The sequence below is a fragment of the Rhopalosiphum padi genome, chromosome 2 (genome assembly GCF_020882245.1).
Source record: "Rhopalosiphum padi isolate XX-2018 chromosome 2, ASM2088224v1, whole genome shotgun sequence".
Taxonomy (NCBI): domain Eukaryota; kingdom Metazoa; phylum Arthropoda; class Insecta; order Hemiptera; family Aphididae; genus Rhopalosiphum; species Rhopalosiphum padi.
The window spans coordinates 20,018,410-20,036,412 of NC_083598.1; the positions used below are offsets into that span (position 1 = coordinate 20,018,410).

The 18,003-nt window shown below is 29.9% G+C and overlaps 1 protein-coding gene across 1 annotated transcript; it reads right to left on the reverse strand.

Annotated features, from left to right (window-relative positions):
• Positions 1 to 548: 548 nt before the first annotated feature.
• On the reverse strand, positions 549 to 13,779 carry LOC132920822 (solute carrier organic anion transporter family member 74D-like). Its single transcript, XM_060983519.1, has 12 exons — positions 13,187 to 13,779; positions 4,162 to 4,328; positions 3,856 to 4,056; positions 3,477 to 3,776; positions 3,271 to 3,390; positions 3,016 to 3,198; positions 2,612 to 2,801; positions 2,392 to 2,536; positions 2,146 to 2,306; positions 1,832 to 1,935; positions 1,618 to 1,707; positions 549 to 1,537 (listed from the first exon to the last, which is right to left on the reverse strand). The coding sequence occupies exons 1-12, from the start codon at positions 13,249 to 13,251 to the stop codon at positions 1,221 to 1,223; spliced, it is 2,043 nt and encodes a 680-aa protein (XP_060839502.1). The 5' UTR covers positions 13,252 to 13,779; the 3' UTR covers positions 549 to 1,220.
• Between the last annotated feature and the right edge of the window lie 4,224 nt (positions 13,780 to 18,003).

The window sequence follows — 18,003 nt, forward strand, 5'->3', positions numbered from 1 at the left end:
GTTCAAACTTGACGTAAATAGTGAACACCTTTTTGTCCTATTAAATTAAATCAACAAGGAAACTATTTTATTAATTCTTTAAATACTTTGATTTGTAAATAGATTCTTAATTATTATATAATAAATAATAATCAATATTTACTATTACGAGTTTTTGGAAATATATATTTTAAAATTATTAATAAACTAAATTGTCTAATAAAACAATATTTAGCCATTTTAAGTCCAAAATTTAAAATTTATCTAATATAGTAATTTTCATTAATATGCATATTTAATGCATTCACAATCTAACCTACCAAATTTAAAATAAATAATTTTTGGTTTAACAAAATATTTGTTGATTAACATTATAACTATAGTTATATTAAGTTATAATTTAATGTGACTTAATTAGCATATTTATTAGTTTTAATAAATAAAAGTCATTACTTATAACCAATTAAATTATTAACTCTTTTAATGATAGATTTTAAGAATACAACCAATAATTATATTTATTTATTATAATTTATAGGTAGTCGGGTAATTAATTATAGATACACATATACATTGAAAAATTTAAATACCTATTTTATTTTTCAATTATTATATGAGAATTACTTAAAATAAAATAAAATCAATGGAAAATTATTATACATAAAAAACATTACAATTAAACATATTATTTTATCCACACAAATACCTGCGGTGGTTACAACCAAATGTCAATCGTTATTTGCTATACCTATAGATTGTATAACTTAGTACAATTTAATTCTTAATTTATTAATTGAAACATGAATATATACTATTGATGTTAATTCATTATTCTATTATTATAGGTACACGATTAAAAATTACAATAAGTTTGATTATTCTCGTACCATTAATATACAACTCTTAATTGAGTAAGTACATGTGCGCTGTGCGCGGGTTCCGTTATCCCTATATTCTTTTTAAACATGCACGGTTTTATTATTAAGTTTAATAGATTAGGAGTTAGGACCAAATTATATCCTCTATTATACAGCTTAATCCATAGACTAGATTGGTACGTAATACATTTTTAAATTAAATAGTATGGCATGTTTAATTTTGATTTTGTTTACGCTTATTGAGGCACCTGTAGTACAATATATATATATATTTTCCATTGCAGTAACTGATATGAGGGTAATCAGATCACATAATATTCCCTTCGCAGTTCACGTGTTTTCACATTGTTTTATGAAAGTTTATTACAGTAATGTAGTTAAGACCCCTCCTTCTCTGAGCGTTGTTCCGGGACTCCTTGGCGAATAGTCGTCTGTATGCCTGGTAAAATCAATATTAGTGTTCGAAGCAGAAAATGATAAATCGGACGGTCTTCTCTTCGGAGGCTTTCTGGTAGGCGTGGGTGCTCTCTCTTCAAATCCAGGCGGCGTTAATGGACTCAACGGACTCGATACTGAGTTAACGATAAATTTTTTCGCAGAATCTGAAGTTCCATACGGACGCAATGGCCTTGACATTAAGCACACGCATGCATAGAGTGCTGCTGACGTCATGAGTATACCTGCAAACAAGTTTACAAGTTAAAATATTTTAGCAAGATTTTTAATTTGCATGCCACAGTAGTAGGTAGGTGACGCTTACATATGTTGGACAGACTGAGATAGGTGGAAAACGTTGCCGAGCCATTTAACCGACATTGGTCGTTGCTGTCGTACAAAATACACGTTAAATCTAAAAAAATAAGCGATTAAATTAAATTATATTATATTATGTTGTCTATTCTTAGCACAACATAAAATCAAGTATATATTATATTATTGTAAAATAATTTGTGTATCCATCATTTATTACGTACGTCCAACAAATAGGTAAAGTATTTTTCCGGGCACATGTCCCATCAAACAAATGAAAGTCACTGCGAATCCCAAAGCTGTGGTGCGATCATCAGGTTCTACACTTCTAAAATTGTAAGGTCACAATCAGTGGGATAACAAATTAAAACCCGTTTTACGGGTATAATATGTGGTACATAACATATTATTTAATAACCGTATTATCTGATAATAAAATCTTTAAAACACAAACATTGACTTAAATTAATTAATTTAGCCATGTTCAATGGATCACCAACCACAGTATATATAAAGTTTAAATTCATCTGTATTTTACCTAAGCAATAAAATTATTGTGCCAACTATACACGTGCCCAACAGTGACAGAATCAACACCGAAATTGATTGATACCCGACGTTCATTTGGTGGCAGTTATGATCATAACAAGCACGCTTGCTGGCGGATTCGGTTTGGACGCAAGCACACCCGACGTATTCCTATGATGAGAACATATTTTTATTTATTTTTATTTTTATGTTACACAGCTTTTATTAATATGATTTAATTATGCACATTTCCCACCTGTCTGGAATACAGATCCTGAGTCCTGCAACCGGCATGACAGGGTGAGTAATAGACTATATGGCTGTTTGACGAACAAACCGGTTCAAATGGAATATTGTCCGGACAATTGCAATCCTTATTGCAAAATTCGTTCAAATCAGACCTATATAAACATAAAATATCAAAAAATACTCTTTAGGTGATAATTGTTCTTTTTTATTATTAAGCAAATTCTTACTTATGCGTTATTTGATTGTGTACTTGTATTTTGGAACACCGTAAGAACATACTGGTGAAGACTAATATAGTCACAACACAAATTATGCCAATGTTCCAGGCGGCTAACAACGTAGCTCTTGGCTGTGTAATGCATATTAATACGCCAGATAAAAACACGCAAACTGCTGCCAAAGGATATCTCAAAAAATCTAAAACATAAGCAAGTTGCATAATTATTATTATTATATTATACATACATCGCGTGTTTAAACCAGTACTAAGTTAAAGCGATTTCAAAAAACTTTTTTTTTTCATAAATTACAAAAAAATAATGAGTGCGCAATTATAAATGCCGATTAGATTATTATTTTACTATAATTTTCTAAATAAATGTTGGCAGGTAAATATATTAAATTTACAAACCAATGATTATGGTATTTTGATCAGTTGCGTCTGTTGTGTGTTTGGGTACGAAAAACACCGATTCCATATAATTAGGTTCCTCGTACAACATATTGATCAATACTGTGTACACGCAAGCGATGGCAGCAATATTAGATAAAATCAGCTTATTACTGAAAATCCTTCCAAGCGTACTCCTGAAATCTATTAAAATATGTAAACAGTTTAATGCTGAAATCGGATTCAAATTTTGAATCATTATAATTTATCACGTACCATATCTGTTATTTCGATAAATTGGGCTGTTGCGTATTAATGTTGAAGCTCGGCTCGTGACCAGCCTGTTTGGATATAGAGCCACGATGAAAGATACAACCATCAAAATCAAACCAATAACTATTGAAACAGATTTTTACATGAAAAGTGCCATATTGTTTGAGTCGATATGCATAGGTAGTAGGCACAATATATTTTAGACTTACTGAGCCACACGATGTCACCGGCTAAATTAAAGTCTGCGCTAACATGGAATGCAAATTTCCCCACCATCAACCCCGTTTGGAGTCCCAGCAATGATGAACCGACGACCACACCTATACAAGCCGGTATTTTGGTTGGAGTTACCGATTCATCGAGCAGACCTAGGCCCAAAGCCAATAGGGCTGTACTTCCCAAAGACATGCTGACTTGGAGCAAGAATAACACTGCAGTTTTCACCAAGTGAAATGGGACGTATGGTTCCTTTACGTGGGCACCGTGAATTGAGTCGCATAGTGGCGTTTCTATAAGAGACAATATTTTGAAGGTTTGTGTTCAGTTGATTTAATAATTAATTAATATGTGCGTTTATTCTTGTATTACCCAAAGTGGCCAAAACTAAAGCTGATGGTCGTTGAAAGTTGTAGTGATCGGACGCATTTATTAATGCTAGTAAAACGGCAAAAATCCCTTGCAGGATCCCAAAAAATGCAATCCACGAATTTTTGTTGCGTTTACCCCCTCGGTATCCAACGAATGTGGACAACGTTAAATGAACAAATCCACTGAGAATCCACAGCCAATCTAAGTTAAAAAAAAATGCAGGAATACATACACAGTTATAAAATCATTGATCAGTTAGAAAACTGCAGCTTCCGTATATAGTAAGGTATGATTCATTATACACACTTGATATATCTTTAGGTATATTATAGCTTCTCGATTCTAAAGTTGAAAAAAAGTATCTTTGTGACGCCGTTTGGAAGAAAACAAACAGTGTTATGGTAGTCAAATACTTTCCAGCTGTAGCACATCTAATCCAAGACCGACATAATGAATATCCCAGCCACTGCAATCTGTAAAATATGAATTTGCTTAAATATGAAATCTCAATAATATTGTTCTGCGTTTGCAAAAAGATAATATGTATATATATTTTATTAAACTAACACAATTCGGAAAACAATCATCTTGCAACACCCATTACTTTTTATGGTAATAGTAAGAACTAAAATCGAGTCAAACATACAAATTGGAAAATCGTATGTTGTGTAAAAATCTAGATAATTTTATATATTAAAATCAATAATTCAACAATCTACATGGTTAAAATGTTTAAAATATATTAAAATAATGATTAAAACATGGTAATATAAAATACGAAAATAAATGAAACCCGAGACGTCATAAAAAATAAATATGAGTCGTTTGAAGTTAGTTAAGAATTTATAAAATATTATCTATTATTTGGTAAAATAACACTTTATAAAGTATACATATTTATATTATAACAATAAACATTTTGGTGAAAAAAATTTATTTCGAGTATATCAACTTTCAAAAAATATTTTAACTAAGTCTTCTTTGTACATAATAAACTAATAACTTCTAAGGTATATCAGAACGTACAGCTTAATGAAAGTAATTAAATAATTCAAAATATATGTAAAACAATCAATAATTTTAAAATGACAAAATAAAAATTAATTTTATTAATAAATACACAATTGTAAATACTTATCTTTGACAATAAATAATTTGAATATATATATAATAAAATAATAAATTATGTCATATATTTTTCTTATTTATTTTATTTCTAATTCTTTCTTTCTTTTTTTTTTTTAGTTTAAAGTTTAAATTCGTATCTATTATTTAGGTGAGATTAATAGTTATATAACAATTTATTATATGATATTCAAAAAATGTTATCTAAATGCTGTACCTTAACTCTAGTAGAAATTAAGTAATTATGTGACTAGTGAATTGTAACAGTGAACTAAAAATAGGTATATCTAAATATGTAAAGGTATAATATGGTATGTACCTATATTGTAGTTATACACAATACACCAGAAACTAATCAAAAACGCTATTGTCGAATTTAATCAGTTTCATTTTATGAATCTATGTGATATTTAAAATATATACTAAACGATAAAATAACTAACGAAAAACACACACGTTTGATTTTTACTTTGAAAGAATACTTCTTGAATTTCTGATAATTTACATTTTTTATCGCAATTATATATATATCAAACATATTTTCATATAGAAAAATGTGATTAATGATTAGTAAACAGATTTTTTTTTATTTCATAATGTCTACTTATATAATATATTCCCATTATTCCGTATAGCTAAATTCATTAAATAGTTTTGGATTATGTACGTTGTACACCAATGTATTATATATATTTTTATTTAAGTACATATTATAGGTATTTAAAAATAAAAATATCGATATATTGCAAAAAGAAAACGTATTTACCTATACCTATATTGATATTAAATTATTATTAAGATTGTAAATATTAATAATTATACCTACTCCTAATAATTATATTATACGCTGGAACAGTGAACGATATCTCAATGACAACAGCGCAAAAACTGTACATGCGACGTGTTTGGCATACATATTATTATTATTAGGTACCTATATGTTGTATATATTAAACATATAAATAATGAACATAAGACAATAATTTTACCTATATAAAACATGGTGACGACTTAATAATAATAATATATAATATGATATATACGAAGTAGTATAAGTATAAACGTATATTATAAAAGTTTTTTATAAGATAAATATTGTTGACTATTATTATAATTTATTTTGTAATATTGTACGGGGCTGGCCGTGCCTATAACACGACATTGAAAACTACAAACACACACAGACACACACATATAATATATTTTAACGTACAGTGTCGTACACGATGAGCGCTGCCATTGCAGTGTGTTGAGTACTTTTTTTTGGCGCGTGGATTACGATTCTTACCGAATAGCATAATAATATAATAATATAACATATACACATAAAGGTGCCTATAAAAAAATATATATATTATGTGGGACAGCATATTATATATTACATATAGTAATGATGACGAGGGCAACAATTTAATTGTATACGGTCTTCAGATGACCGAGGAACCGGAAGTGCGCGAAGGCCATCGTTCATTCAGTGTTGGCCAAACTTTTTGATATACCTACGCATAGTAGTTAATACAAATAAGTAATCCATAATAAGCTATATTTTGCACAATCCGATAACGCGTATTTATGAGACAATATGGTATTATTGGTCTATTATTATAGACGTAGAGACGTAACTTCCAAATTTAGGTGAAATTTTCAACAGTTTCTCCTCTCATCTAAACAATATTTATCCCTGAAATGTTGAAAGAAGGGAGTAAAATCCACTTTCTAAAATTATTTTATATATTTTTTAATATTTTATAACAATTTTTTTTTAAATACATCTATCCATGAATATTAACTAGTAAAGTAGTAGAAAATGCTTAAAGTATTTTGAGTAAATCCGTCATAAAACTCACGTTTTTAAATGAGGCCACAATAAGTTCACCATAAATACGCATAAAGACTTTCAAGTTATTATTAAAAAAAATTAGAATTAGCAGTAAGCATGAGTATAATATAGTAGTACACATGAGATATTTCGTTGATAATATAAAATTCTTATACTCGTGCACTGTTTGATCCCTCTTAGTTACACCTTACACCAGCGTAAGAGGTGACACAAATGCACAATTCTACTTAACAAAAAGCATACAATTATACCACCAACTTCCCAAGACCCATTTTCCTCTCTCTACAGGTACAAGTTACTATTTAATTAATTGTTTTGTATCTCAATACTCAATCTATATTATTGTTTTTATAATAGTCTAATTTATATTATTTTCTATTATCAAGTAAGCATAGGAACAGTATATCTGCAGTATAATTTAGCATAATACCGGTATATATATTCGTATATTAAAAATTATTAAGTGTATTACTGAAAGTCACTATAACATAATGTAGATAGTGGATTATATTCAATCAATTCATATTCAAAAATCAAAACTATTTTTATGTAAATCATACTAGGTATAACAATTTAATTTTAATAAATTAAAAATGTAGTCTGCTCTACAAAAAATGAATGCCCACCAACAGAAAAAAATGCGACACCGTGTCTGTGTGTATATGCTGCATCATAATTCATAATATATTAAAATATGGCATTATGGCTGACATTGTGTCAGTAGATATTACCATTGAGTATAGATAGTATATTAACTACACGGTCTAGGCTATAGTATAGCCGCTATACCTACCTATTTTGGTTTAGTCATATATACACTACAACTGTACACGAGTATTCGTGCACATGGTTAAATAGTTTCATTACGATGTTTTATGTTTCAGTACGTATAATAACATAATATAAGTACAACGTGTATGTCTCTGCACACAATAAATGTCAATGTCCACATAAAAACGGAAAACAGACGCGCCTATATTTTAAATAAGTAATACCTACCTATAATACTACGCGGCGTTGGCGGCGGTGGTTTGAAATGTTTGAATGGGATTTAATGAACAACTCGGTGTAACACAAGTATAAACTGTAAACATACCGACATTCTGTAGTACTACCAGTTAATACAATGATGTACACAGCAAGCGTAAAATGCACAATATGATGTACCTATATACCTACCCATCACCAGTGGTGTATTGTATATAAAATGCAAAACTTTAAAAACAAAATTTTATAAGCGTCCTTTTTAAATTGACTTTAACAAATAAGATATGTTATTAAAATTCGATTTAACCATATTTATTATTATATTATTAGAAATGTATTCTAGGTTAAATTCACATAAGAAAACATATTATACTTAAAGAATTGATTGTATAACACAAAAACAAAGACAAAGTGTTTTGATTTTAAGAAAATGGAATGTATGAAAACACGTTTTTCTCACAAAACATTCTCCATAAACTTATGACATTTTAGCTTATGATGGTAGTATTGATGGTGGGAGGGGGTATAGGCGTACTTTTCTTATACTCACTTATCTATATATATTTTTTTTAAATAGACTGATAAAGTTTACGATGATACGTGAGTTTATAGTCATAAATGGCCGTACCTATAGGTACCTATTATAATTTTCGGTGACATAAACAAAACATTCTATAATAATTTGCAATTTTCAATTCTTAGATGTTAGTTAGTAGACTAATCAGTAATCAGATGGTTATAAAAAACATTTTGTGAACCAATGAACAAACTAGTGTTGAGAATAAATAACCTTAATAATAAATAATTATAAGTTTCACCTATATAGAAAAAATATCTATTAAATATGCTTATACTATTACAATTAATAATATGAGATCATTTTAAACTTTTAAAATACAATTTATTCAGCAATATATCACTGGTAACCTAATTTTATTTATTATAGGTATTACATACAAAATTTTAGCGTAATAGATCACGTATTACGTATACATGGGCCTAGTGGGCCTAGCGAGTTCGCTAACATTTTGCAAATTTTATTTATTATTATACAAATACAATGTATAATATGAAATCAAGAAAATATATAATATGTTAATACTTAATATACATAACTAATTTTGTATTCTTTTTGAATTATCTTATTATGTCAATTTCAAACAGGTAAACAGATTTTTCAAACCTAATTTTTATGTAAATTTGTTACTCTTTTGATTTTAAATAGGTAATCAATATTTTTTAATAAAAATAATTATTTTATGTTTTAGGGTAGACCTAAGGAATCAGTGATGATGGTTTATGATACCTATAATCAATGTTTATCTGAATCCTCTTTTGAAAAGGAACGTTAAATGCTTAAATGTCATAGTGCCCAATTTCAATCCCGCAAAGTAGGAACTTATTATTATAGATGTTCCAGAAATAATAACGTACTGTGCGTGTTTACGTCAAACAGATAAAAAAAATTGTTAATACTCGATGATTGAATATATTATAATATAGTAAATAATAATTATGTAATATGTATTGATGTATTATTTGTATATTGGTTATACGTGCTAATGTGCTATAGGTACAAAAAGGATCTAAAATCTAAATTCGTTATTTAACGATCATCGCATATGAAAGCTTGTATAGTGAACTTACGAGAAATGAAAATATAGGTTATACAGTTGTACATTACAAGCAAAACGACTTATTTACTTTTAGGAAGCAAATCAGCCGCAGCTATTGTTGGGCATTTTAACAGACAACTTGTTCTTATAATAGTATTAAAAATAATGTGTATATATACGGTTTAGTATAAAAAATATATTCCATTTATGTATATTATACTGTATTAATTATACTATAGCATTACTAGCGAATTATCGTTAGTAATAAATGGTATAGTATTTCTCTGCTTTTTTCGATCGATGTGCGTGCACGACATTCTTTAGAAGAAATTATAAAATTGAACTTGCACTGATTTTTTGTTTATAAAATTTAAACAAATCAATCAATACCGTTAAATATATTTGCCACAATGTTTTATTTAAAAAATAATACAGTGCTTTTATTTTTATAGGTAGGTACTATGTTTTTGAGTACGGCGCAATCCACATGAGAATAATGTTATAGCCGTTGTGGGTGAGGGAACTCCTCAACTTTGACATTAAACTTAAATATTACTTGCAGACTTATTCTATACTATTTATGAATACTATGTTTACATGACACTTTGTGTTTGGTCAGAATCCCGCGTGTTTTTTTTCGCATAACTGCTTAAAGAATATAGGTGTGTACTGTGTACACAGATTGTTTGTGGTATGTTGAACGTTTTTTGGTTTCTTTAGTGTCGACCAACGACCGTACATAATATATTATATATTGTATACATATATTCCGCCGACGTCATAATGAAAAAAAAATACACATAGGTAACCGTTGATGCGAAAAAAAAAACCGTTTATTCGATACAGTATAGATTATGACTGGTCATACTTATATATCTACTAAATAGTTATGCAACAGACGCTGCCCGTCAAACCTCCGTGCCGCGCACACTTATCCACGTCGTAATTACACGTGCACTTATATATTATACTACAACTGATGTACAATATTACGATCAACAGTGATCTTCGAGAATTTTAAACACTGCAAATGGAATGTTTTAATAATTTTTATTTGTATACTTTGCGTATAATTCTTCAGTAAAAAATAATCTAGACATCTTGTGGTTTTTGCCAAAACAATATCGTATATTTTAATATAGTTAAAGGTATGTCACGCAGTAATTCGATACATGTGTGAAATTATTTTATTCGGACGTCACATCAATAAATATATACATACATGCATGAATGCGAGTAAACTGTATAGACATTGTGCAATTGGTTCTTCATCTCCTGTATTGCTTTAGTTGACATTTTTTCAACATTTTATTTGTTTTTTTTAATGTCCACTGAGTAAAAAAAACATACCGCGGGCGGAAAGTTTTAACGTTGTATACGTTATGAGTTCTACGAATCGCAATATATTAACATTCGGTCTTTGGAAGATTTATCTAGAAATCTCAATATCATGTATCTTGTTTATTAAGTTGTTGAAACCACATTTCCACAACTATTAAATATGTATATGTATATGTATTTAAGAACAATAAATTATCAATGATGGTAAAAATAAAAGGGTGTCATTGTTATAAATTAAGCAAATTAAAAATGTCACAAATCAGTTTAAATATATATTTTGAGAATTATGTTATTTTATAGGTGCCTAAACTTATGATACTTCATATTAAAGTGTTAATTTTTTATGATGATTTCAATGTATAACTGAGTATTAAGTAACCTATAAAATATAAACAACAATCATTGTGTGTTTTATGGTTACTTAATTTTTGTTTAGACATTAACATATATTATGCATATTGCATAGCAATATTCTTCTTAATAGCACATAATATTATAGTCACTTATAGAAAATTAGTGTATATATCAATAATAATATAAATTGTTAAACAATTTGTGTTGAATTGTATCTAATTTACATAAAAACAAACCAACAATTATTTTAAATTATAAATTATTCATATATAAGAAGTGAAAAAATAAAATATTTACAATTTTAAACTACCCAATATACTAAAGCACATTAGTACACCCCTTGATGTATACATGGTTTTAAAACGTCACTAGAGCGTTTCTATCGTTAGTTTCGACACCAGTTTATAGTTATCAAGTAAATAAATAAATGATTTATATCTATTAGTGATATAATTAGTGTAGATTTATACAAAATATAAACACAAACTAATTAAATATTTTATTTTTGTCATAAAATGTACTCAATATACACTTTATAAATCGAATATTAATTGAAAAATTATATAGTAAAGTATAGACTCAATAAATATCTATATATATATATTTTAGGAATATATGGTCTAGACAGTATACACAAGTAAACGACAACTAATCGATAGTTTTGTATAGAATATTTTATTTAGTAGGTAGGTATATATTATTGATTTTCCTGGATCATTAAATATTTAATTAATCTCCTAATATCCTAGAAGTAGGTCATACATTAAATTTTTCCATAAAGAAATGTTTAAATTTATAGATTTTTGATAAACAACGAAATAAAACTTATCCAAAATAAATCGAAATAAATGTTTCGTTTTAAGGTTAACACAAAATTAAATGAAAATTATTAAGTCATAGATGGCCAAAGACGAGTAAACACATAAAGCTCCTTTATTCATCTAACACACAATATGATGCAAAAGAGTATATGGAAAAGTGTGGTTCTGCTACCTAGTCCTACTTTCTGATCCTCGCCGCCGCGAAGTATAATCAATCTTCTAAATCGTTATAATAATATAATAAGCTGGAAACTAGGGGTTCTTCGTGAATAATGAAGATAACTGTATCTTACAGTTTAATGTTATAGGTATACGATTCACATATACATAATGCACTTTTGTACTTACTATACTGAATATTTATTTATTTGATTGAAAATATAAGTAAGATGGTTTGTGAACAACACATTGGCCATTGCTGTCAAATTAGAGAATGTTAAAAATGTTTAAGATCATTTTCGGAAGATGAAATTTATTTTTTTTTTTTTTTTTGTAAGCATTTAGTATTTAGTATAATATATAGTGTAAGTAAGCAAATTTACCTATGTTCTATACATATTATATATATTCGTGAAATTGCTTATAAAATATGTTTGGATAAAACAAGACTAAAGTTGCTAATAATTGTGCAAGTAAAACTCTTTGCAATAAAATCGACAAAAAAATATTGCTGCAAACTGGCGACCATCCGTTTCATAGAAAAAAATCATCATTACAGCGATAGATGCAAGTTATTACACTTATAATACTATTATACAAAATTATATCGTGAAACGCGTACCTACAACATAGGTAAATAGTGCGATAGTATATTCAAATTTGAATGAGTAAAAATTTGTAAAAGGACGCCTGTGTACAAAAAGCTTACAGGTCCGAAAACTTAATTATTCAACCTATAAATAGTTTAATAACATTTTAAAACTACGAGTATAATAGTAAAATATGTTTAAAAAGAAACGAGTATAAAAAATGATCGTTCCCCCTTAAACAATTATTAAGTTATAATAAATCAAATGCTACACAGTACACATACTATACATATAAATACTATACGTATAAATGTAAAATGGTATAACATATTCATAAAGATATATAAAGTCAAATGAAGTCGTCGTAACTCGTAGTACTGTAGTAAATAGTAATAGTATTATAATAGTCGAATCTGACAAGCTACGGCGTAATACGCAAAACAAATACCTAATAAGAATGTTTTAGTTGTATTTAAACCGCGCGCGCGTCAAACTCACCCGCAATCGGTCGGGAGATCTTCGATGTGCGGCTGTACCGTTGGGCGGGCATATGGATTGGTCATCTCGCCCGTGATCTCCGGATATTACCACGACCGCTGTACCGATTTAACAACTATATTACCTGTGTAATATACACCAAAAATAAATAAACTGCAGCCAGATCCTGTTGTAAATTATAATATTCTTTTTCTGCGATCGGGCCCGCTACGACAGCAACTGCACTCTCACGTGAATGGCGTTTCAGTATACACCAGCGAGGTGTAATGACGAGCCGAGTTTTGTTATTATAGCGACATTATTAATACTATTGTGGAGAACCGACGGCGCGTTGCCCGAATACGACACTGTTGCGGCAATATTCTGTGATGTCGTCGTCATCGTCTCCACCGCGGCCAAAACAAAACACCAGAGACACACAACACACTTTTGACGGCACTCGCAGAGTAGGTGTAGGTACAGCGCGTTAAATATTTTACAAGTATATATTATAAAATTATATTTTATCTCGTCCAGATGAGAACGGCGCGCGCGATGCCCGCTGACTGTGTTCGGGCCGAGTGCACCGCGGCAAGTCGGTAGGCGCGCTATGAGGTCACGAGCCACCGCCGCTGCCGACTGTATAATATAATAAAATAATAATATAGTTTGGTGGTGGGGTTACACGCGCTCGCCCCGATCGTACCTGGTCAGGTGAAAGTGTTGTCGCCATGACGACGACTATACGACGACCGCGGTAAATGTTTGTGGTCGCACACGACTGTAGCATACGTCAGCGTTTTATTTCCCGAAACGATTTTTACGCGCGTATATCGCACGCGACCACGATGATGGTTCGATATATAAATGACAGATGATTGTGCATAATATTATTATTTATTATTAGTACGCGTATCGTACGTGTTATAGGTACGTGCACCCTTTGATACGTCTATATTATGCAGACGTCCTGGAAGGTGTTCATAATATTTTATAATGCTATATTTATTATGTATCTATTTTACTTCTAAGACCATTGGAGGACGTCATCTTCTCCGCTGAAGGTATTATTTTGTTCCACAGAAAACTAACAATTATCTAAAATATGTATAATAATTATATGAAATGGATTTATCGCGCCAATAATATAAAAACTTTAATGGTCCGCAAAAACCATCTTCGGGCTTTTATGATATTTTTTTATTTCTACGTGAATATTGTAATGTACCTATACAAATAATAATATTGAGTACCTACAACTATAATAGTCTCGTATTAATAAAATAAATACTTTTCTACCGCTTCTGCAGATCTCCTTCGCGGTATAGGTATTATACATACAGCCATACAGGCGTAGCATAATATATCTCACGTGTCTTATTTATATATACGTAAATATTTTATATGTATTCGCCATTCGGTTCCTTATATATATTCAGTGTAGCCCAGTGTTATCAAGCAACCGGGTCAGCCATGCATTGTTTTAAAATAAGAATTACCTAGTCGTAGTTGCTCGGGAAGTTGAAATAAGCTTAATTTTTAACATATCTAGTTAAGTTTTATATTAGGTATATGACCAATTAAAAAAAAATATATGTATTCAAAAAGAATGTCACATCTTTGAAAATCGAGATCCCCGCAAAGAAGAAACAGAGAATTAATGGCTACCAGTTTAGGTTGCAGACTTTCTCTTGTTTCGTTTATTTACTGAGAGATGTCCCTAGGAATGTTCTTACCACGTAACCTCGACCTTTCGGATTGTTTATTTGTTTAAGTTCGCGATAAGATGACAATTGTTCGACTATCAGGTTGATGTCGTTCAAGTGCCTTAAGAGGGTCGCATTGAGCATTTGTGAACACATAGTATTATAGTCTATGAAAAACAACTTTATTATTATGTATACTCTTTACATTAATTAATTATTCAAAGTTCCATCATGTATCTTTTAAAAATAAAGATTTTCAAAGATGTGATATCATTATTATTAAACAACCTGTATATATTCAATTTATTGTATTATATACAAAATCATTCCATCGTAGAGATGTTAGCCAATTAGTGTTACCAAATCGGGATATTATCTGTGTACCGTTTTTAAATAACGACTAAAGAGTCTAACATTTGATGTGACACATCCTAAACTATGATAGCGAATAAGAAATTCGGTGACCTGTCAATTGTCATTACCAACCGAATACTGTACACACGACGACAGTACGACACTATAACTTCTCTTCACTTCGACTACCAGTTGTACCAGAGAAATGGTTTTTTGAAAATCCATCATAAATTTCACATGATTGGTTCCGTAGAATTTGACTACACAATTAAAACTCTTTACAGTGACTTCTAATTCAAAAATATTCTAAAGATGAATGATATTCGATTGACCGCGTATATATTTGATAACATGGGAACCTTTGAAAAAAAAAACTAGTATCTATGTAGTATGGTTATGTTAGAAGTGTTATATGAGTAAATTTTAAAATCTTTATTTGTGGGTCTTAAGACTCCCTCCCACCACAATATCCACCCATGATAACGACCGTAAAATTATTATATAATATATTGCAGTACCTATATACATTATACATAATACATACGACATAACATTACCACTAAACCATCTAACGGTTGATACTACTACTATAAGAGTAAAATAGGTATACCTACTACCAATAAACATTATACATAATATTATATAGAATGTACAACGCAACTTATAGCTTGCTGTCGGGTCTCGGTAAAACGATTGTGATACTATCGACGCGTATCGTATTATATGATTACACTCGTAATACGCGATCTGCACACGCAACGCAACCATAATACACATGACAAGTGTGTGTAAACAACAGTCAAAGTCGGGCGGATAAGTCCGGTCCTTACAACAACAATATTATTGAATGCGATCGCGTGTAAGTACACTACTTACAATATAATTAGCACGTCCTGATGTTCTGCAGCTCACGCCCCGCGGTACCCATATATAGGTACTTGCTGGAGCATCGTCGCGAAACCGGATATGTGTCGCGTGTACGAAGATACGTTTTGTCTGGAACGGGCGGTACTCTACACGATGGCCGTCCACGAATATATCTGTATTCTGTAGTCCTGTACCGTAGGTCCGTAGAGGGTATAATACTTACATGCATTATCGCTAATAAAATATAATATACAAAAGTATATATTGTTTTTACTATTTAATTTATCTATCATTATACTTATTAATAAATTTCTTTATATAATTATAAAACCAAACAACCTATAAACCTCTCATTAGGAATTTTTCTGACGAATAATCGTGTCAATCTAGTTTTCCTTCTTTAGATTGACTGGATTAATGTTTTTGTAAACGAAACACGTAAGATATCATTATATTCACAGAATAAATTAATTTTAATTTTTTTCGGCAAGTGTGTACATACAATTTGAAAAACCTCAACTTCAACTTCAACTTTATTTAATTAAGCTATTATTGATTTTTGAAATCGTAAAAATATAATAGATGGTTGCTTTCAAATTGGCAATAACCATGCAAATTATAAATATGTTTTATATATATAAATAAATAACGATTAAATATAACACAGTATTGAGTATACCTAGATCCGCTTTTGTTTAATTAATACAATTATTACAATATATCTTTAAATAGGTATGCACGATTACATAATTATTTTTATTCTACACTGAAATGTTTGATGATTTTAAAGTAAAAATATTAAGTAGGTGATGCCCACCTAACTATATTACCCACCAGTACACATTTATATAAATTATAAATATATAGTGTCCCGTAAGGATTTACCCATTGCAGCGATATATCCTATTGACCTATAATAATAGAGATATCATAATATTTGGGTTCTTTAATAAGATTCACAGGGATAAGAACTTCAAATATTTCATGTTTTAATTTATTTTAATGTTTTGATAAAAAAGTTAAAAAATAATTTTTATTTAATTATTTCAATTTTAATTATACCGAATTTAGGCTACTGATTTTAATTAGTTATCAACCATAATCATCGTCATGGCGTAATTTCTTGTTTCCGATCTGATAATTAAAATCGATGCTTTTCTATACATCATACAATTGTAAATAATATACCTATGATGGATTAAGATCATAAATCTTAATTTATTGGTATGTCCACTATGATCTACCTCGGTACGAACCAGTAGGTAAAGTACATTAAGTAGGTACCTACATACAACATCTAAGTGTGCCAGTGTGCGTCTGATGTGAGGCATCGCCCGTGACGTGGGCTTCACAACCTTTGATGTACTTTTGACATTTTAAATGCGGCAACGGTCAACATGTTCATCAGTATAGTTCCTCCATAAACACAACACAAATGCCGAATAGCATCTAATGGCGTAATGCGTAAAGTTCACGTTCGGTAATAGAAATTGAATTCAGACGATGTTGCGGGCGTTGCGGCCATCGCCAAAAATTACCGTCAGAATGATTTAGCCGCTCGTTGTTTACTGTTGCTAATAATATACATGAATAATTATTGAATTATTCTTCCGGACATTTATCATGGCATCCATCTATCAGCGGTGTCCGTATTCACATCATCTATGCTGTGCTATACATATAATTTGTTTATCGTTTTCGCACGGCTACAACGGTGCATCAACAACTAAATTTCTCCGGCGCACGCTACAGATAACTAGCTAAATCATCTGAAATTTTTAATTTTTAATGTTAAAAATCTACAATTAGCTTCACTCCCTCCTTGGGTCCAAACATGTCACTCTACTTAATAAAATCCTTATCTACAAGCTACTCCTCAAACCCATCTGGTCCTATGGTTCAACTCTGGGG